This window comes from Ogataea parapolymorpha, chromosome VI (genome assembly GCF_000187245.1).
Source record: "Ogataea parapolymorpha DL-1 chromosome VI, whole genome shotgun sequence".
Taxonomy (NCBI): Eukaryota; Fungi; Ascomycota; class Pichiomycetes; order Pichiales; family Pichiaceae; genus Ogataea; species Ogataea parapolymorpha.
This window is the reverse complement of record NC_027861.1, coordinates 955,483-976,456: the sequence shown is the minus strand read 5'-3', so window position 1 is coordinate 976,456 and position 20,974 is coordinate 955,483. Positions and strand designations below refer to the sequence as shown.

The 20,974-nt window shown below is 48.2% G+C and overlaps 8 protein-coding genes across 8 annotated transcripts; 6 read left to right on the top strand and 2 right to left on the bottom strand.

Annotated features, from left to right (window-relative positions):
- Positions 1–335: 335 nt before the first annotated feature.
- HPODL_01686 (High affinity potassium transporter) lies at positions 336–2,732 on the top strand (the record flags this gene model as incomplete). Its single annotated transcript, XM_014078201.1, has 2 exons — positions 336–350; positions 393–2,732. 2 exons carry the CDS (start codon positions 336–338, stop codon positions 2,730–2,732), a joined length of 2,355 nt encoding a protein of 784 aa, XP_013933676.1.
- A 728-nt stretch (positions 2,733–3,460) lies between these two features.
- HPODL_01685 (Glucoamylase GLU1 precursor (Glucan 1,4-alpha-glucosidase) (1,4-alpha-D-glucan glucohydrolase)) lies at positions 3,461–5,161 on the top strand (the record flags this gene model as incomplete). The annotated part of the gene is made up of 1 exon (XM_014078200.1): positions 3,461–5,161. The coding sequence occupies one exon, from the start codon at positions 3,461–3,463 to the stop codon at positions 5,159–5,161; it is 1,701 nt and encodes a 566-aa protein (XP_013933675.1).
- A 110-nt stretch (positions 5,162–5,271) lies between these two features.
- Positions 5,272–6,690, bottom strand: HPODL_01684 (tRNA (guanine(37)-N1)-methyltransferase; the record flags this gene model as incomplete). The annotated part of the gene is made up of 1 exon (XM_014078199.1): positions 5,272–6,690. One exon carries the CDS (start codon positions 6,688–6,690, stop codon positions 5,272–5,274), a length of 1,419 nt encoding a protein of 472 aa, XP_013933674.1.
- Positions 6,691–7,255: 565 nt separating this feature from the next.
- HPODL_01683 (1,3-beta-glucan synthase component GSC2) lies at positions 7,256–12,523 on the top strand (the record flags this gene model as incomplete). The annotated part of the gene is made up of 1 exon (XM_014078198.1): positions 7,256–12,523. The coding sequence occupies one exon, from the start codon at positions 7,256–7,258 to the stop codon at positions 12,521–12,523; it is 5,268 nt and encodes a 1,755-aa protein (XP_013933673.1).
- Positions 12,524–12,701: 178 nt separating this feature from the next.
- HPODL_01682 (pH-responsive protein 2) lies at positions 12,702–14,342 on the top strand (the record flags this gene model as incomplete). The annotated part of the gene is made up of 1 exon (XM_014078197.1): positions 12,702–14,342. One exon carries the CDS (start codon positions 12,702–12,704, stop codon positions 14,340–14,342), a length of 1,641 nt encoding a protein of 546 aa, XP_013933672.1.
- Positions 14,343–14,921: 579 nt separating this feature from the next.
- Positions 14,922–16,535, top strand: HPODL_01681 (Protein EPD1; the record flags this gene model as incomplete). The annotated part of the gene is made up of 1 exon (XM_014078196.1): positions 14,922–16,535. One exon carries the CDS (start codon positions 14,922–14,924, stop codon positions 16,533–16,535), a length of 1,614 nt encoding a protein of 537 aa, XP_013933671.1.
- Positions 16,536–16,585: 50 nt separating this feature from the next.
- On the bottom strand, positions 16,586–17,314 carry HPODL_01680 (Protein PXR1; the record flags this gene model as incomplete). The annotated part of the gene is made up of 1 exon (XM_014078195.1): positions 16,586–17,314. The coding sequence occupies one exon, from the start codon at positions 17,312–17,314 to the stop codon at positions 16,586–16,588; it is 729 nt and encodes a 242-aa protein (XP_013933670.1).
- Positions 17,315–17,601: 287 nt separating this feature from the next.
- On the top strand, positions 17,602–20,880 carry HPODL_01679 (Importin subunit beta-3; the record flags this gene model as incomplete). The annotated part of the gene is made up of 1 exon (XM_014078194.1): positions 17,602–20,880. The coding sequence occupies one exon, from the start codon at positions 17,602–17,604 to the stop codon at positions 20,878–20,880; it is 3,279 nt and encodes a 1,092-aa protein (XP_013933669.1).
- Positions 20,881–20,974: the final 94 nt, after the last annotated feature.

The window sequence follows — 20,974 nt, the reverse complement described above, 5'->3', positions numbered from 1 at the left end:
CCGTAGGAGTGAGATCTTTCTTTTTTCATAGCCGTTGAATTCTGCTACGCGCCTCCTACAACGTGCGAAATTTTTCGCCGTGCACAGCCGTGAGCGAATTTCGATCAACGTCTGTCTTTTTGTCTAATTATGGATTATTCGTGACAGCTGAACTCTGAATGCCCTCACCAGGGCAAGAACTTGCTGAATTGGGGAATCCTGCTTTTTTCCACCGTAAAGCTTGCTTCTATTGGATAACTGTAGATGGCGAAGCCTCCAAAATGCCTCAGACGGCGCTCCCTAGAGACCTATAAAGGAGCTAGAGCCCCCTTTTTCTAGCATATCGTTGTAACTACATGATTTCTAGAGAGGTAGGTATTCAAACAGGAGTCTAAAGGCCTAACAATATACAGAGGCTAGGAAATGGACTAGCTGTCCTCAAATTGGCTTATGGCTCCGTGGGAGCCATCTATGGAGATTTGGGAACGTCTCCCTTGTATGTGTTCTCGACTATTTTTAGCGGCAACAGCAATCCAAGTCAAGAAGAAGTATATGGCGCAGTGTCGTGTATCTTTTGGCTTTTCACAATAGTTGTCATCTTCAAGTATGCTTTGATAGTGCTCAATGTCGGCCCTAATAACAACGAAGGTGGACAGATTGCCATTTATTCCAAAATTGCCAGAACGCTGAAGTTTGGCCCAAAGGGTGTGAGGATTCCCGGAAGCAGAGAGTATGCCCGAGAGTTGGCTGACAATGACGATTTGCTCTCACTCACGCGAACAAACACCAACACTTCCAATTACTCTCATGGGGACTCAATACCCAACGAGCTCATTAAAAGCTTCCTGTCAAAATTCACTCTCGCCGTGTGTTTTTTGGGATGTTCCTTGGTGTTCTCAGACGGCCTTCTGACCCCAACTACGTCTGTACTGTCTGCGATCTCAGGCATTGCGGTGGCCGTGCCTTCTTTCGAGGACAAGGTGATGCCTGTTTCGTGTGGTGTTCTCATCATTCTATTTCTTTCCCAGAGATTCGGGTCTGGAAAGCTGTCCATGTTTTTCTCACCGATTGTCACTGTATGGCTGATTTGCTTATTCGTCAACGGAGTCATTTGCGTTGCCAAGTATCATCCAAAAATTATGAAAGCGTTCAATCCATACTATGCAGTGCAGTTTCTCAAAAACCAAGGAATCGACTCCTTCAGCTCCATGATGCTTTGTCTGACTGGTTGTGAGGCGATGTTTGCCGACGTCTCGCACTTTGGACCCTTCCCCATCCAGTTGGCTTTGTGCTGTTTCGTGTACCCATGCTTGATAATGTGCTATTTTGGACAGGCAGCCTACCTCATAGAGCACCCAACCAGCATCTCAAACGTTTTCTACCTTTCGATTCCAGGCCAGAATGGAGACGGGTATTATTGGTTCATGTTCGTCATGGCCACACTCGCAACCATCATAGCTTCCCAGGCCTTGATTTTGGGTGTCTTTAGCATTTTGAAACAACTCATCACGCTGGATTGTTTCCCACGTCTGAAGGCCATTTACACCTCAGAAAAACACTCTGGACAAATCTTTATTCCTGTCGCCAATTGGGTTCTGATGGTCTGTGTGGTTCTAACAACCATTGGATTCAAAAATAGCAATAACGTGACTGCAGCTTACGGACTGGGAATCTCTATCGACTTCATCCTTACAACAATCTTGATCACCATCTGTATGATCTACGTCTACCGCATAAACATGATCATACCGATAGTGTTCATGTTAGGATTTGGCACCCTGGACGCCTTGCTCATCATCTCGGGCCTGCGAAAAGTCCCTAGTGGTGCCTGGTTTCCTCTGGTAATGGCCGGGATCAGTTTCATCTTTATTTCTTTCTGGCGATGGTGCAGAAGTCTCAAAGTCAACTATGACCTCAGTTTCAAAAAGTCCGTAGACGAGTTGTTTGTGAGCTCGTCTACGGTCAAGGCCAAGAAAGAGGCAGTGGTGGTTCAATTGAACAACGATACTAGTAAGAAGAGAGACATTGGGGCTAACGACGAAGAGTCTGTGGCGTCTGTTCCCTCCATCGGCACCACGGGAAACCAGGACGACCAATTTCTGGAAATGAAATACTACGGACATGTTGTCAAAATCCCCAGAAACAATCAAGTGGGAATCATGTACTGCACTTCCTCCACCGCTCTCACCAACAGGAGCTGCCTACCGCATTTGTTTGAGCATCTAATCCACTCCTTCAATTCCGTGCCTAGGATATTCATTCTCATAGAGCCCCGTGTGAGCACGCTTCCATTCATCGAGGAAGAAGATTCATACCGTTTGCAAAGAATTGCCGGTATTCCTGGCTTCTATAGATCCATTGTCCGATCCGGATTTATGCACCAGACGTTGCTCACCAAAAAACTTTTGAGAAGCCTGCTGTTGTCCATTCCGGAGATTGAAGAGCTGCAAACTTTTTACGGCACAGACGATGTGATGGACGATAGCAACCATTTCACTATTCCAATAGTTCACTTGTTTGAGAGGGAATATGTGTCGTCCAAAGCATATGATAGAGAGGACCTGGAAGAAGAGTCTAGAGCTATGCGGATTGCCAAGCTACCATGGAGAGTCTTGAGAAGATGGCTGATCAACTGCCTGTTTGCACCAATCAATGGTATTTCCAACAACAGCACGATGGACTTCATGCTACCGCAAAAGGACGAGGAGCCTAACCAGGAGATTTTGTATGTGGGAAACCGTGTCACCATCTGACGGCTTTCTGATTGAGATATGTGTTCGGAGAATATTGTATCGACCACACTGCTTATAGAACAGGGCAGATCTGTAACAGACTTCGATCTCAGTGTATTTTGTATGGGCTAGGGATGGTGACTTTATCACTTCATTTTTCGCCATGCGTTCTCATTCCATCGCTTTGGCCTCCCAAATTAATGATCCTCGAAACTTAATTCCAACTCGAGTAGTGGCCGATCGCAGCCACTACTGACTCCCCTCCTCAATATTTCCTATTTAGTTCTCTCCACACCCAGCATGCATTAGGCCCATTACGCTACATAACCCCCTATTCCCCCTTCCATGCGTTGGATCGATCTGTGTAATATTTTAGCGAGGAAAGACTGGGACCCCCTGATACCAGCCCCACTTGATTGCATGGGCCACCACGAAAGCTTGTAGTTCTTGAGCCGAAATGGGCGCCAACTCGCGAGATTTATCGTAAAATTTTTTAACAATACCCCACCGTCTAGGCTGTATGCACATTAGCCAAACACTTCTTGCCTCCATGGTCCTGTTTGGGCGCTTACTTCAATAGTTTATTTCGCCAATTCAAAAGTTGATGACAAGGTTTTCATCTGAGCATTTCAACTCCTTCCGCTTCCAGGCTTCAATAGGATATCCAGTCACCCTGAAATTCGAGCCCTTATCGATTGCTACAAAAAATTCAACCTCATTTTAGAAATCTAAGATCTGACGGTTTCCAGATGAACTTCAAGGTCAGTCTCCTGTTACTCGCCGGATTGGCGCCCATTCCGATGTCGGGTGCCATCCCGCTGGTTCAAGAGGGAGCCTTGCCCTTGTTTGCCAACAGATCACCTTATCCTACTGATTTGGCTTCGTACGTCTCCCGTCTGATCAGACACTCAGCGACTGGCGTGGCATCCTTTGTCACGGCAGCGGTCAGTACGGCAGATAACTCGCCCCCCACCTATCTCTCCCAGACCGTTGTTTCCAGAGAAGCCGCCCCAGCCGACGACTTCGAGTCCTGGCTAATATCACAAAAAGACTTTGCTTTTAAAGGAATTCTTTCTAACATTGGCGGATACCATAATTCAACCGATCTTGCTGGCGTTGCCAAGGGCGCAATAATAGCTTCTCCGTCCAGATCGCAGCCAGATTACTTCTATCAATGGACCAGGGACTCAGCAGTCACCATTGGCACTCTAATTGACTATCTGGACGACACTGGATTCGACGACGCAGAATACAATATTCCTGAGATTATTGAGGCTTATATTGTCAACTCCAAAAAGCTGCAGCGGCTTTCTAACCCATCAGGCACTTTTGAGAGCCTGGAGGGACTAGGAGAGCCCAAATTCGAGGTCAACTCTACAGAATTCTCCGGTCCGTGGGGAAGACCCCAAAGAGACGGGCCCGCGCTGAGAGCAAGCACGGTGATTAGCTACCTGAATATTCTCCGGAAGTACAACAAGGAGCTTGTTCTCAAGGATGAGCTTATAGATGAGGAGTCAATCTACCACGAGGTCGTCAAGCCCGACCTTTCGTACGTGACCCGCAGCTGGTACAAAAAGGGATTTGATCTTTGGGAAGAGGTTAATTCTGTGCATTTGTTCACCAGTCTTACACAGCTGAAGGCCCTGAAAATGGGTTTCCAGGAGGCCCTGCGCTTCGAAGATAAGACCTTCTACGGGAACCTGACGTCCTCGTATGCTGCGCTGAGATACTTCATTTTAATAGATTCAGGCTTCAGACTCAACTCAATTCCATACCTGATCGAGACCCCCGAGCTGCTGGCTACCGGCGAGAGAACCGGAATTGACGCGGGCACTATAATTGGGATCATCAGGACGCACACTTTCAACGTCGACACGCAAGATGACGTGGAAATTCCGTTCAACGTGGACGATCCAGCCTCACTCAACACTCTTGTTGCTCTGGCCAATGACATGAAGTACCGCTACCCCATCAACCACAAAAGACTGAACTTGAGCTCTGCGTTCGCGCTGGGCAGATACCCTGAGGACATCTACAACGGAGTTGATACTAGTGAAGGAAACCCGTGGTTCATTGCGACCGCTTCTGCCGCCGAACTAATATACAAGTACATCTATAGCCATTACAGATATGAGAAAGATCTGGTTATTCCTATTGAACTGAGACAGCTATTTGAGAGCATCACAGACCTCAAGATACACAACCAGACAGTCCTGCCGTTTGGTTCGCAAGCGTTTGCCGACACCGTGGGAGCGCTGAAAAGATATGCAGACGCATACCTAGCTATTATCAAGGAGCACGCGGCCAGAGACGGACACATGAGCGAGCAGTTCAACAGATACACCGGGTTCATGGTGGGGGCCAGGGACCTGACCTGGAGTTACAGCTCTTTCTGGAGTGCATGTAGATGGCGGGCAAAGGTGGCCAGCATAACACACGCACAGCGGTGACCGGCACGTGCTGCCGGCAACATAGACAACATGTCATTTTTTCCGGGTTACGATCGTCATGCTGATGAAGGTGCTATTTATATAATTATCGTATGCAATTTAAACGGCTATTATTTCTTTGCTGCGGCGAACGCGACTTCTTCTGGTAAAGTGAAAGAGACACAGAACATGGGTTTGGTTGGGGCCACTAGCCTGACGTAGTGGAAGGAGAGGTTTTCAAAAGGAATCTCAAATTTCAGAAGGTCCACTAATTTTTGGTGAATTCTGTGCTGCAATTCTTCCTCAGTCGGTTCTGGACTTTCGGTCGGTGCAAACTTCTCAAAATGGTGGACGTGGATGACCGGTAATTTGTATCCTGGCAGGCTGCTCACCTCTGTGCGCGTCAGTTCTGGAAAAGCATTGGAAAAAAGACCCACGAACGCATCAACAAATGTTATGGCAGAGTCCGGCAGGTTCATCACATAGTGTGAGAAGAAGCGTGGTATTTCGACCTTGGTGACCTTGTGTTTCTTTGTTCCGCGCGCATTTGGCTTGGATACTTCAATCTTCTTGTGTTTTTCTGCATAACTCGCAAGCAATTTTGGAGAGTTTTTGATAAAATCTCTTCCATCCTCATTGAAACAGTTGACAAAGCTGTCGACCTTATTTATTTTCACATTCAGCTTGAGGTATTTATAGCTTTCTGGGTTTAAATCGTTGGCAAAGACTATGCACTGCTTTTTACCAGCGGGCACGGCAAAAGGCCCGACACCGGCCATGACGTCGCAAATAGCTTCTCCCGGGTTGAAGATTTTCACTAGCCGTCCGTGCTCGGTGGAAAGCCGCGAGTTCCAGTATACCTTGGAGAAATCAAACGTGAAAACACAATCACTTTCTCTTTGTTTCACCAGTAAATTGTCCTCGCCTGCAATGACCTTCATTTTAAACGTCCGAAAAACGGTATCAATCGTGTCCTGTTTGTCCACCACAGTCTTGATGTATGGATTTTTGTCCAAAATCACCTGTCCTATGAGGCTGTCGTATGGCTTGTATTCATCCTTAAGATTCACATGAGCAACATGGCCCGTCTTGGTAAATGAGGTCGGCACCTCATGCAAAAGGTTTTCTGGAAGAGTGCTCTGGAGTATTTCCTCTGCTCTCCAGAAATCGTAGTCGAGCGTGAACCTGTGTTTGAAAAACTTCCCATCGCACTCTTGTATATAGTTTCGTGCCTCGGGCGAAAGGTATTTTTCTATGTCGTCTAGCGAGTGGATTTTATGATTAAGTGCAACAGCCTTGTATTCTGGATTTTTGGGATAGTCTTCGAGCTTATTCTCTGACTTAGACAGTTTGAACAAAAACGGCAGCCGTGGGATTTGCACAGTATCCTGTTTAAATGATTTAATGAAATTACCCATTTGTGCAGCCTCAGGAAACAGAACTGTCCAGACATCAAAGGTCAATGAAAATAGACTTCTGTCAAGTGACTTTATGTCACGGTATACAGGAGGGACAATTTTTTCTGGCGCAATAAATCCCTGGTAGCTCATTTTGCGGCAAAATACAATTCGGTACAAGGTTGTAGCTATTCGTGAACTTCCTACCGAAGATGGTATGTTCATAAAGGTGAATATGCTAGGACCTGAAAATATTTTGGAAAAAATAACTGGGCAGTGGAGGCAAGTGAGTGGCACGTAAAGTATGTGGCGTATTCACCACAAAGCGTTAAATTTAATAAGCGATAGATAACTTTAATTTGTTCTTCTATTTGCGCTTCTTCCACTGTTGTTCGTACTGAATCGAAGAGGTTTTCAAATAGGCGTCATAGATACAGTTTACTGGCCTGTTTGTCAACAGTATTTTCCCCATTTTAGTAAAAAAGATCCGAAAGGATCTTTGTTGTTCCCTCTTTACTAACTCCCTTTAGTGGCTGCAAATCAGGAATCAGAAGACCAACAGTTCTACGATGCAATTTACCAACAGGACCTTCTTAGACAGGACTACGAGGGGCAAAATGAGCCCCAGGAACTAGAATCAAACTACCCTCCTGATGTTCTAGGTAGACAACGTCAACAACAACCCCAAAGCCCTTATGCGGATCCCAACTGGCAGTACATGCAACAACAGCAGTACCAGTCCAATTGGGGATACTATCCAAATCAATTTAGTGCACCAGAACCAGCGGCTGAAGAACCTAAAACGCTGCCCCCTATCAGCGATGATCCCTATTACTCGTGGACAAGCGATGACGAGGCTCCCATCACCAAAGACCAAATTTATGACATATTCATGGAATTGAAGAATACGTTTGGGTTTCAGCGTAGCTCTGCGCTTAATATGTACGATCATTTGATGATCCAGTTGGATTCGAAAGCCAGTAGAATGCCAGCTCCTCATGCCTTGTTGCTATTACATGCAGATTACATCGGTGGAGAAAATGCAAACTACCGTAAATGGTACTTAAGTGCCATGGTGGACGATGATTCCGAGCTCAGCAATGACGTTGATATCAAAATGCTGAAGAAAAACAAGAAGAAAAAGGGAAAGCCTGAAAAGTCAGATAACTCAAATGATTTATCGGAGCCCTCTTTCCACCCCAGCAAGAAAACCGATGTCATTGAATATAGATGGAAGAAAAGACTGTACGACTGCACCCCAAGCCAGATGGTTGAACACATAGCCCTTTACTTGCTCATATGGGGAGAAGCTAATAATATGAGATTTTGCCCAGAATGTCTTTGCTTCATATACAAGTGCTCGTTCGACTATTATCAGCATATCAAGCAAGACGAGTCAGCAAGGGTGGTTTATGAGGAGGGAGATTATTTGACACGGGTAATCAACCCATTATACAACTACCTCAGAGACCAACAATACAAGTTGATTGACGGAGCTTTCGTGAGACGAGAAAAAGACCACCATCAAATTATCGGTTATGACGACATGAACCAGCTTTTCTGGTACAGTAAAAACCTTCAGCGAATGATCACGACAGATGGCACAAAACTGATGGATTTGCCAAAGCACGAACGATACAAGAAGCTTGGAAACATCAAATGGAAGAAAGCATTTTACAAAACGTACAAGGAAAGAAGAACTTGGTGGCATTTAGCTACCAATTTTAGCAGAATTTGGATAATCCATGTTTCTGTTTTTTGGTACTACTCCAGTTTCAATTCTCCGACCCTTTACACACACAATTATATTCAGCTACTGAATAATCAACCCACCCCGCAAGCAAGATTCTCTATCATGGCACTTGGAGGTACCATCTCCTGTCTGATTCAGATTATTGCCACCATTGCGGAGTGGGCATTTGTCCCAAGGCTTTGGCCCGGTGCAAAACATCTTTTCAGAAGGCTAGTACTTCTGATGATCATCACAGCTATAAACCTTGGACCATCAGTTTTCATCCTTGGAATGATTCCCCTTAACACGGTTTCCAGACTAGCATACATTCTATCCATTGTACAACTGGTGATATCTATCCTCACCACCCTATGGTTCGCCGTTCAGCCTTTGGGCAGTCTTTTCGAATTTTCTTTGAACAAAAGAGCCAAAGGTTACGATGCTTCCAAAGTCTTTACTTCTTCATTTCCCAAACTAAGTTCTAGAGGCTCAGTCTTGTCTATCATGCTTTGGATACTAGTTTTCAGTGCCAAGTTTGTCGAATCATATTTCTTCTTGACCTTATCCCTTAGAGATCCAATTCGAAATTTGTCTATTATAGATTACAGTCGATGCCACGGAGAAGCTTATTTTGGAACAATACTTTGCCGTAATCAGGGAAAGTTTGTTTTAACACTGATGATATTGACAGATTTGGTGCTCTTCTTCCTCGATACTTACCTTTGGTATATTATTTGGAATTGTGCGTTCTCTCTCTCTTTGTCATTCTTCAGTGGAATATCGATCCTGTCACCTTGGAGGAATGTGTTCAGCAGGCTACCTCAAAGGATCTATTCAAAGCTATTATCAACGGCAGACATGGAAGTGAAATTCAAACCCAGCACTCTTGCATCGCAGGTGTGGAACGCAATTGTGATTTCTCTTTATCGCGAACATCTGTTATCGGTAGACCATGTGCATCGTCTCATCTACGACCAAATACCGGATGAGGCAGACGGAAAGACTGCATTAAGAACGCCCTCCTTTTTTTTATTCCAGGATGATAGTACGACCACTTTGCAAGATTTCTTTGTGCCAAACTCGGAGGCAGAAAGAAGAATATCATTTTTTGCTCAATCTCTATCAACACCTATTCCTGAACCAATTCCAGTTGAGGCAATGCCCACATTTACGGTTCTCATACCGCATTATTCAGAGAAAATACTTCTAGGTTTGAAAGAAATAATCAAGGAGGATCCAAGCTCGAAAATATCCCTTCTTGAGTATTTGAAGCATATGCTTCCTCACGAATGGGATTATTTTGTGCGTGATACCAAAATCATATCCTACAGTGAGGGTGAAAAGATGCCAGGTGCAACTGTCAAATCAGAGAAAGACTTCATCGAGAATAAAATTAGTGATCTGCCGCTCTACTGCATTGGGTACAAATCATCGGCTCCCGAATACGTCCTAAGAACGAGAATTTGGGCTACATTGAGATCCCAGACATTGTATCGTACAGTTTCAGGATTCATGAACTACCGAAAGGCCATAAAGCTGTTGCACAAAGTGGAAAATCCTGAAATGATTGAGATGTTTGGAGGAAGCTCAAATGCTGAAGAGTATCTGAATAGTATAGCAGACCGCAAATTCAGACTTTTAGTGTCTATGCAAAGGTACCAAAAGTTTACGGAACAAGAGAAGAGTGACGTTAAAGTGTTATTGAATGCCTATCCAGAAGTTTATATTGCCAGTTTAGAGCAGGAAGTTCCTGAAGGAGCGTCAGAAGCCGACATCAAGTTCTATTCTGTTTTATATCAGTCAGATGATAAGAAGAATGGTGAGCTCAAACAAATTTACAAGATCCAGCTCTCGGGTAACCCTATCCTTGGGGACGGAAAGTCGGACAACCAGAATCATTGCCTGGTTTTCTACAGGGGTGAATACATCCAGGTCATTGACGCAAACCAAGACAATTATTTAGAAGAGTGTTTGAAAATTAGATCTGTACTGTCTGAGTTTGAGGAGATGGATTACGACACAACAAACCCATACATCCCATCTGTTCCAAATACAGGAAACGCCCCTGTCGCCATCATAGGAGCAAGGGAATACATATTCTCGGAGAATACCGGTGTCCTGGGTGATGTGGCTGCTGCAAAAGAGCAAACTTTTGGTACTCTGTTCGCACGTACACTGGCTGCAATTGGGGGTAAACTTCATTATGGGCATCCTGACTTCTTAAATGCAGTCTTCATGACAACCAGAGGAGGAATTTCCAAAGCACAGAAAAGACTTCATCTGAATGAAGATATATATGCTGGAATGAACGCAGTGACGCGTGGAGGCAGAATCAAGCATTGTGACTATTACCAATGTGGAAAAGGCAGAGATCTTGGATTTGGCACCATCCTCAACTTTACATCCAAGATTGGTGGAGGAATGGGCGAGCAAATGCTTTCCAGAGAATATTATTACTTGGGAACGTCTTTACCACTTGACAGATTTTTGTCATTCTATTATGCTCATCCAGGATTCCACATCAATAACTTATTTATTATGCTTTCACTTCAATTATTCCTTTTGGTGATGGTCAATTTGGGATCGATGAATCACGAGTCAATTGCATGCATATACGATAAAGATGTGCCAATCACAGATCTCCAGATACCGGTAGGCTGTCAAAACTTGCAACCGGTGCTTGACTGGGTGACCAGATATGTTCTGTCTATTTTCATTTGTTTCTTCATTTCGTTCGTTCCTTTGGTTTTCCACGAGCTATCGGAAAGAGGAGCTTGGAAAGCATTCAGTCGACTGTTTTTCCACTTCCTTTCGCTCTCACCCCTGTTTGAGGTTTTTGTTTGCCAGGTGTATTCTAACTCCCTGAAAAACGACATTGTTTTTGGTGGGGCCAGGTATATTTCAACAGGTAGAGGATTTGCCATAGTGAGGATCCCATTTACAAGGCTATACTCAACGTATGCAATAAGTTCGATCTATTCAGGTACCAGACTTTTCTTGATTCTGTTATTCGGAACCGTGACGATGTGGCAGCCAGCAATTTTGTGGTTCTGGATCACTTTGGTTTCCTTGTGTCTGTCACCATTTATTTTTAACCCTCATCAATTTGCTTGGACCGACTTTTTCTTGGATTATCGAGATTTCATCAGATGGCTCAGCAGGGGAAACTCCAAGTGGCACAAGAACTCGTGGATCGGATTTACACGTTTCTCAAGGTCCAAATTCACTGGCTTCAAGAGAAAGATAATGGGAACAAACCTGGAGCAGGCCAAATATGTGCCTGTCAATATTCACCGTGCTCCGTTCGGTAATACATTCTTCGCGGAGGTAATTGTCCCGTTATTCCAAACGGTGTGCATCTTCATGGCTTACACATTCATCAATGCGCAAACCGGTGTCAAGGATCCAAGACCAGTAAACTCGGTGCTCAGATTGGCGATTATGGTGTTTGCACCACTGGTGATGAATCTTTCAATCCTGGTTGCAATTTTCCCTCTTTCTTGCTTTGCAGGTCCAATACTAAGCATATGTTGCAAAAAGGCTCCCAATGTGCTCGCTGCGCTTGCACATGGGTCTGCTGTGATCTCGCATATTATTGTGATGGAGGTGATATGGTTTCTGGAAGGCTGGAACTTCTGCCGGTTCTTGTGTGCTTTTACCTGCTCGCTGTATGTACAGCGGGTGATATTTCAGGCTGTGAAACTCATGCTCCTCACCAGAGAGATTAAGGAAGATTACACGAACCGCGCTTGGTGGTCAGGAAAATGGATAGGCAGTGATCTGGGCTGGTATGCGATCACGCAGCCAATGCGGGAGCTGATTGTGAAGACGGTGGAAATGAGTCTTTTTGCAGCCGACTTTGCCATTGGCCATCTGATCCTGATTGTATTTACGCCGTTGCTATTTGTGCCGTACATCGACCACTGGCACTCGTGCATGCTGATGTGGCTGAGTCCATCGCGGTACTTGCGGGGCCCGATTTACACCACCACGCAGCGCAAGGTCCGTGCGCGGGAGGCGACCAAGTACGCGTTTTTATTCTTCTTCATCATCCTGCTGTTTGCTGCGATTGTGGTGATTCCAGTGCTGGTGGATCTCACGCTGTCTGACTCCATTGCTGAGTATGTACCCGAGGACTTCTACGGGCTGATCCAGCCGAATCGCCAGGACAACAATGACACGGGCGACAAGGCACCCTCTACGGTTTTGCGCTCGAAGCCGGGCGTCGAGACCTTCAGTACGTACTGGATCTAGCGGAATCTATACATGGTAGCATTCTGTAAACGTGCGTCTGCCAAATTTCAGCGCGGGTTTTAACCGTAGCTAAGCCTGGTACGCGGAACGAAAATGGAACGCAAAGGTAAACAAAAATAGCAGCACCACCAAAAATTTGCACGTTGCGGACAAACTTCGAAATTCGCTTATTGCAAACATGATCTTCTCGTGGAAAACAATCGGTGCCCTGTCTGGCGCCCTGACCGCTGTGGCCAAGGCCGCCTCCGACTTCCCAACCATCGAGGTTGCCGGAAACAAATTCTTTTACTCGAACAACGGATCCCAATTCTATATTCGAGGAGTGGCCTACCAAGCCGACACTGCTCTGACCACCAACACGTCTTTTGTCGATCCTCTGGCCGACAAGACCACCTGTCAAAGAGACATTCCTTATTTGAGGGAGCTGAACACCAATGTCATCAGAGTGTATGCTCTGGATGCCGACGCGGACCACAGCGACTGCATGTCGCTGTTGCAAGACGCGGGCATCTATGTGATCGCGGATCTTTCGCAGCCTAAACTGTCGATCTCAACCACGGACCCTGAGTGGTCTGAGGCGTTGTACGAGAGATACACGTCTGTGATCGACGTGATGCAGCAGTACGACAACGTTCTTGGATTCTTTGCCGGAAACGAGGTTATCACAAATTCTTCCAACACGGACGCCGCTCCGTTCGTCAAGGCTGCCATCAGAGACATGAAGCAGTACATCAAGGACAGGGGATACCGTACCATTCCGGTCGGATACTCTGCGAACGACGACTCCGAGACCAGAGTTGCCTCGGCCAACTATTTCGCTTGCGGAGATGAGGACGAGAGAGCCGACTTCTATGGTATCAACATGTATGAGTGGTGCGGAAGTTCCTCATTCGAAACGTCCGGGTACGAGGACAGAACCAAGGAGTTCTCTAACCTCACAATTCCTGTCTTCTTCTCCGAGTATGGCTGCAATACCGTCCAACCTAGAAAATTCACCGATATCCCAACCCTCTTCTCCGACGAGATGACCGACGTGTGGTCCGGAGGTATTGTGTACATGTACTTCGAGGAGGACAACAACTATGGTCTTGTCTCTGCCATCGACGACACCACCGTCAGCACCATGACCGACTTCAAGTACTACTCGTCCGAGATCAACAACGTGTCGCCAACCTCAGCCACCCTCGGCTCGGCCAGCAGCACCGCCACCGAGCTGTCGTGTCCGACCGGATTCAAGTACTGGAATGCGTCCGACACTCTGCCACCAACGCCAGAAGAGACTGTCTGTGACTGCATGACCAGCTCCCTTTCGTGTGTTGTGTCTGACGACGTCGACAGCGACGACTATGAGGAGCTGTTCGGAACCGTGTGCGGTCTTGTCAACTGCGATGGCATCACTGCCAACGGAAAGACAGGCAAGTACGGAGCATACTCGTTCTGCAGCTCCAAAGACATGCTTTCGTTCGCTCTGAACCTGTACTATTTGAACCAGAACAAGGACTCCAGCGCCTGCAACTTTGACGGCTCTGCCAGCATCCAGAGCGCCACCACCGCGTCGACCTGCTCTTCCATCCTGAGCGCTGCAGGAACCGCCGGAACCGGCACCGTCACCGGCGTGAGCGGCTCTGGCTCTGGCTCTGGCTCCACTGCATCCGGCTCCAGGGGCTCGTCGTCAGGGTCCTCTTCAGGTTCTTCGTCCACATCTTCCAGATCGTCGTCCAGCAGCGCCGCCGTTAGATCGTACAGCTCAAACAGCTACTACACCATCCTGGTTTCTGGTCTGTGTGCTGTTGGTGCTCTGGTTGTTCTGACAATGTAGGACTCTAAAGTTTAAATAGAACAATCAAACCCAGAAATGCGGTAGAATGTGGTAGTTATATCTGAGACGGGCAAGGCAAGAGATGTCACCAAGCGTGCCAAGAACGATCGACCACACATATCTTGGTTGCTATTTAAAGATAGCTCGAGCGAAATTCATTCCGCGGCCAGGGCCCACAATAGCCGCATAGTACCCGTTTGGGAAATATCTTTAATTAGAACTGCAAGCACCTGCGTCATGATTGTTGTCCCGGGAGCTCGAGGCGGAGAACCCTGGTGACGATCCTGGAACGGGTGAGATACCGCGTCAGCGCTGCCTCTCAATTCTCGCATATTATCCTGCTGATTGCCTGTTTGCGTTTTTTATTGGCAGAAAATCCTGCAAGAGCTGGCTGCCCCCCTGTCCAGTGTCTAGACTTTAAAAGAAACGACAGAATGTTCTGATACACGGTGGTTACTATTATTGTTTGTTTACTAGGGAAACATGCCTGCCGTGCCTCGTTTGCCAGTTTATATATTGTAGTAGCTCGACGATTTATATTCTCTGCTACAAATTCACTCGTTTTTTCCGGCCTGAAAAATGCAGCTAAAATCTATCCTCTCGCTCACGGGCCTGCTCTCCACCACGCTGGCTCTGCCTACCATTGACGTGGTGTCCAACAAGTTCTTCTATTCGAACAACGGGTCCCAATTCTACGTCAAAGGTGTCGCGTACCAGAAGAACACAGAAAATGCTACCGACGACGCAACTTATGTCGATCCGCTCGCTGACGAAGATTCGTGCAAGAGAGACATCCCGTACTTACAGAACCTTGGCATCAATGTTATCCGGGTGTATGCAGTCGATGCCTCCAAGGACCACGACGGATGCATGTCTCTGCTCGAGGATGCTGGAATCTATGTGATCTCCGATCTTTCGACCCCAAACGAGTCGATCGAGACCACCAGTCCGTCCTGGACTGTCGATCTGTACAACAGATATGCCACGGTGATCGATATGTTCCAAAGCTACGACAACGTGCTCGGCTTTTTTGCAGGTAATGAGGTTATCACCAACAAGACCAACAGTGACGCTGCTCCGTTCGTCAAGGCCGCTATCAGAGACATGAAGCAGTACATGAAGGACAACAACTACAGAGACATTCCGATCGGCTACTCGGCCAACGACGATGCCAACACCAGAGTTCCGTCTGCGGACTACTTCTCCTGTGGAAACGACGACGTCAAGGCAGACTTTTACGGTATCAACATGTACGAGTGGTGTGGAAATGCCACGTTCTCAAGCTCCGGCTACGAGGCGAGAACGAAGGAATTTTCCAATTTGACGATCCCGATCTTTTTCTCAGAGTACGGTTGCAACAGCGTCAAGCCACGTGAGTTCACAGAGGTGCAAGCTATCTACTCCGATGAAATGACAGACGTTTGGTCCGGCGGTATCGTGTACATGTACTTCCAGGAAGAGAACGACTACGGCCTCGTTTCCATCAAAGACAATGCTGTCTCGACTTTGGGCGACTACACTAACCTCAAGAGTGAGCTCGCGAAAATTAGCCCTACCACGGCGTCTGCCTCTGCTGCATCGCAGTCTGCCACAGAATTGAGTTGTCCAACCAGCCAGAGCAACTGGAAGGCATCCACAGACCTTCCTCCAACTCCAAATGAGGCCGTGTGCGACTGTCTTGAGTCGTCGCTCAAATGTGTCGTCTCCGACAGCGTCGACTCCGACGACTACGGCGACTTCTTCGGTATCGTCTGCGATCTCACCGACTGTTCTCAAATTTCCACCAGCGGCAGTAACGGCTCCTACGGCGCATACTCGTACTGCTCAGCCAAGGACAAGCTTTCGTTCCTGCTCAACAAATACTACGAGGAACAGGACTCCAACTCGTCGGCTTGCGACTTCAGCGGCTCTGCCTCGCTCAATACCAACGGCTCGACAGCATCCAGCTGCTCTTCCTTATTGAGCTCTGCCTCGGCCTCTCCATCGGCCACTGGCTCCTCAAACTCCTCCCCTGCATCTGGCTCCGGCTCTAGTTCCGGCTCCAGCTCCGGCTCTGGCTCCAGCAGCTCCAGCTCCTCGTCGTCGTCTGCCGGCGCGGGTGTCAACGCTGTCCCATTGTCGGCCCCACAATTGGGCCTGCTCTCCTTGTTCTCCACCTTCTTCTTGGGCGGACTCTCCTACATCTTTATCTAGTGCTTTCAATATACATTATGTTTTAAATTGCGCTCTGATGCTATGCGATTCTATTTCACCATGAAGATCTCTTGCAACGCCTTGCTGTCCACGACTGCAAGCCGCTTCTGTTGAATCCACTTCTGTCGAAGAGCCATGCGGCCGCTTGGCACCGGCGGCGTCTCGCTGCGGTCGCGCGGCGCAAGCATCGACTCGCGCGTAACCTCAGCGTCGTCTCTCTTCCGTTTGCGCGATTTCTCCTTGTCTTTGTGCTTCTTCTCGTCTTTGTGCTTCTTCTTGTCTTTGTGCTTTCTATCCTTCTTCTTCTTGTCCTTCTTGTCCGTCTTGTCCTTGTCCTTCCCTCCTTCCCGCATTTTTCCCTCCTTCGCGTCCCACGTGCTCTTCAGCACGTCCCCCCGCACAAAGTTGATCCCCCATCGTCCGTTGATAATCCGGTTACGCTGCAACTCGTCCATCTGCTCGTTTACCTCGGCCTCCTTGCCGTTCAGTCGACCCAGAAGCCGCTGAAAAACGTCCAGCCCCGTGCACTCACCACTGTCAAACTCGTCCTTTTTCGCCGACTTGCGCGCAAGCGAGGCTCCCAGCCCAGTATTATCCTGCTTGATTACCACCTTGATATGCGAGGTAGTCGCATTGTTGGTCAGCCCAAGACCCTGGCCAGGTTTCCAGCCGTACTTCTGCAGATGCCTGTGTCCAAACCGCGACAAATCATTCGACCAGTTTGTATTTCTGGGGTCCAACCCAAACCGCTGCTTGGTCCTTGGAGCTCCCAATCCCATAACCAATTAATTATTTTATAGTGATCTAAAATTTTTTTTTTGAAACTTTCCAACCGGTACACGCACGACCCCAATTCGGGAACTTTTTTACCTTGTGAAAAAAAATCAAATCATTAGACAGCTAACACCAACAAAGACATAAAGTAATTGGTGGTTCCGGTTTGAGTGGCGCATTTGGAAGAAAAGACAAGTTGCTTCAGCAAAACTAGTGGATAATTCATACAGGTAATACTAAGTCTGATCTCCCCGTTAAACACACCGCACGTTCATTTGGCGTCGTTTTCACCATGTCGCAAATCCCACCAGAGATATCTGGCATACTGCTCCAATTGCTGTCGGGCTTGGCCTCCACAGATAACGCCATACGTCAGCAGGCAGAACACACGCTCAACAAGGAGTGGACTAAGAAAGACCGCGTCGATATTCTTCTTGTTTGGCTTGCTCAGCAGGCTGCAACTGCAGCCGACGACAGCACCAAGGCCTTCTCAGCAGTGCTATTTAGACGTTTTGCCATCAAGTCGCCTTCCGAGCAGGGCTACTCCGTCACCGCAAGACAGATTGACCACATCAGCGAGCAGGCCAAGACCGAGGTGCGCAACGTCCTATTGCAAGGTTTCACCGCTCCTCAGTCCAATAATGTCAGACACAAGCTCGCCGACGCGGTCGCCGAGGTCGCCAAGGACGACTCCTTTGGCTGGCCTAACCTGCTGCCTACCATCATGCAGGCCACCACCAACCAAGATCCCAGCTTTAGGGAGTCTGCTTTTAGAATAATCAGCACCACTCCGGCAATTATCACCAACTATCAGCTCCAGGATACGCTCAAGATGTTTCATGTCGGTTTTGAGGACGCCAGCGACGACGTAAGAATTGCTGCGTGCTCTGCCTTCGTCGCGTTCTTTGAGAATCTGCCCAAGTCGCAGTGGACCAATCTCAGCTCTCTGCTGCCCAACCTACTTAACTCCCTGCCTAGGCTGCTGGAAAACGGCAAGGATACGGCACTGGCCTCTGTCTTGGAGAGTCTGATTGAGCTGGTGGACCTCGCACCAAAGATGTTCAAGCCTATGTTCCCCACCATCATTGGATTCTGCTCCGAGGTGGCTCAGAACAAATCTCTCGACTCTACGGCCAGACTGGCGGCTCTCGAGCTGCTCACAACCTTCTGCGAGACCTCGCCGAACATGTGCAAGAGAGAATCGTCATATGCCACCACGATTGTGCTCGTGACTCTCAAATTGATGACCGAGGTGTGCATCGACGACGAGGACGCGGCAGAATGGAACAACTCGGACGAAATCGACAACGACGACGAAGAGGATGAGTACAATGCGGCAAGACAGTCTCTTGACAGAGCAGCTCTTAGACTTGGCGGCCAGTCGTTGGCCGGCCCGCTGTTCCAGTACCTGCCGCAGATGATCCAGTCGCAGGACTGGCACGAGAGACAGGCGGCATTGATGGCGCTGTCGTCTGCCGCTGAGGGGTGCAGAGAGGTGCTTATTGCCGAGATCCCCAAGATTCTCGACCTGATCTTGCCCTCCTTGCAGGACAGTCATCCACGAGTCCAGTACGCGTGCTGTAACGCTCTGGGCCAGATGTCCACTGATTTTGCTGACGTCATCCAGAGAACTTCCGGCGACCGCATTCTGCCTGCGCTGATCTCGATGCTCACCACGAAGAACGTGCCACGGGTGCAGGCGCACGCTGCTGCTGCTCTTGTGAACTTCTGCGAGGACGCTACGAAGGAGGTTCTGGAGCCATATTTGGACGACCTGCTGACCAACCTGCTGACGCTGCTGCAGAGCGCTCCGAAGAGATACGTCCAGGAGCAGGTGATCACCACCATTGCCATTGTGGCAGACGCTGCGAAGACCAAGTTCATCAAATACTACGACACTCTGATGCCGCTGTTGCTGGAGGTGCTGAGAACCGACATGGGCGAGGAGAACAGGCTGCTCAAGGCCAAGTCGATTGAGTGCTCAGCACTGATTGCTTTGGCGGTCGGCAAGGAAAAGTTCATGCCGAACGCGCAGGAGATCGTCCAGCTTTTTGCTCATATCCAAAATAACCTGACCGGAGAAGACGATCCGGCCAAGACGTATTTAGAACAAGGCTGGAGCAGGATTTGCAAGCTGATCGGAAAAGATTTCATTCCGTACTTGCCTGGTGTGTTGCCTCCGCTGTTGGAGGCTGCCAAAGCTGCGCAGGACATCTCGATCGTGGACGAGGACGAGGTAGATGAGCTCAACCAGAACGAGGAGTTTGACGTTATCCAGCTGGCCGGGAAGCACATTGCAGTGCACACGGCCATTCTCGACGACAAGACTGCCGCGATCGAGCTACTCAAAACTTATGCCGAGGTGCTGGGCGGAGACTTTTTCCCGTACGTGGAGGATATTGCAACCCATATTGTGATTCCAGGTCTTGATTTCTATTTGCACGACGGTGTGAGAGGCTCTTCTGCCCTGACCATGCCTGCTTTGCTCCAGTGCACCATTGAGGCCACCGGCTCTTCAACATCGCCTCAGGCCACACAGCTGTGGACACAAATGTTCGACAAGCTTGTGCACCAGCTGGGAACCGATCCAGTTCCAGAACTGCTTGTCGCGTACTACTATGCCATCTCGAAGGGCTTGGAGCTGATTGGCGCCAATGTGCTATCGGACGAGCAGATCTTAGCTGCCGGAAACTCGATTCAGACCAACCTGACCGAGATCTACGAGAGGATCAAGAGCAGAGAAAATGCCGACGATGAGTACAACGAGGAGGTCCAGGAGGACGACGAGGAGTACACCGACGAAGAACTGCTCGACGAGATCACCAAGGGCATCACCGCGATGTTCAAGAGCACAAGAGAACGGTTCCTGCCAGCGTACCAGTCTCTGATCCCGACTCTTGCCTCGTACATGAATGACGAAAACACCTCGCTGAGATTGCTGGCACTGTGCTCCGTTTCTGACCTTGTCGAGTACACTGGTCCTCTGGCGTTCCAGTTCAAGGATTTCTTCATGAACCCTGTTGGCGAGTCGCTCACATCTCCTCAGGCAAGTATCAGACAGGCTGCCTCGCATACCGTGGGTGCCTGTGCGCAATACGGAAGAGACCACTTTAAAGATTTCTGCATTGCCACTCTGGGATCGATGCTGGCCATGTGCAACGTTCCGGACTCGAAAGCGGAAGAGAACCTATCTGCTACCGAAAACTCGATCGCAGCCATTGCCAAGGTGCTGCACTCCTTCGGCTCCAATGTTCCAAATGCCAACGAGGTGGTGGAGAACTGGCTCAAGCTGATGCCTGTGCTCCAGGACGACGAAGCGGCACCGTATGCTTATATGTTCCTTGCCGAACTGATTCAACAGCAGCATCCGGTTGTCGCTGGCATGATCCCTAAAATCGTGGACGATGTGGTACAGGCGCTGCTTTTCGGCTCGATCTCCGGCAAGACCGCCGAGAAAGTCGTGGGAACCGTGAAACAGCTGCTGGGAACCCTGCCTCAGGACCAGGCCATTGCTCTTTTGAATAAATACAACACGGAGGGAAAGCAGGTGATAAGCGAATGGTTTGCATAGAATACCTGGTGAGTCGTATATATTAATTTTCAACATTAATTTGATTTTGTATTGATAAGATATTCATTTCGAGAAGCAAAGACTAAACCAAAAA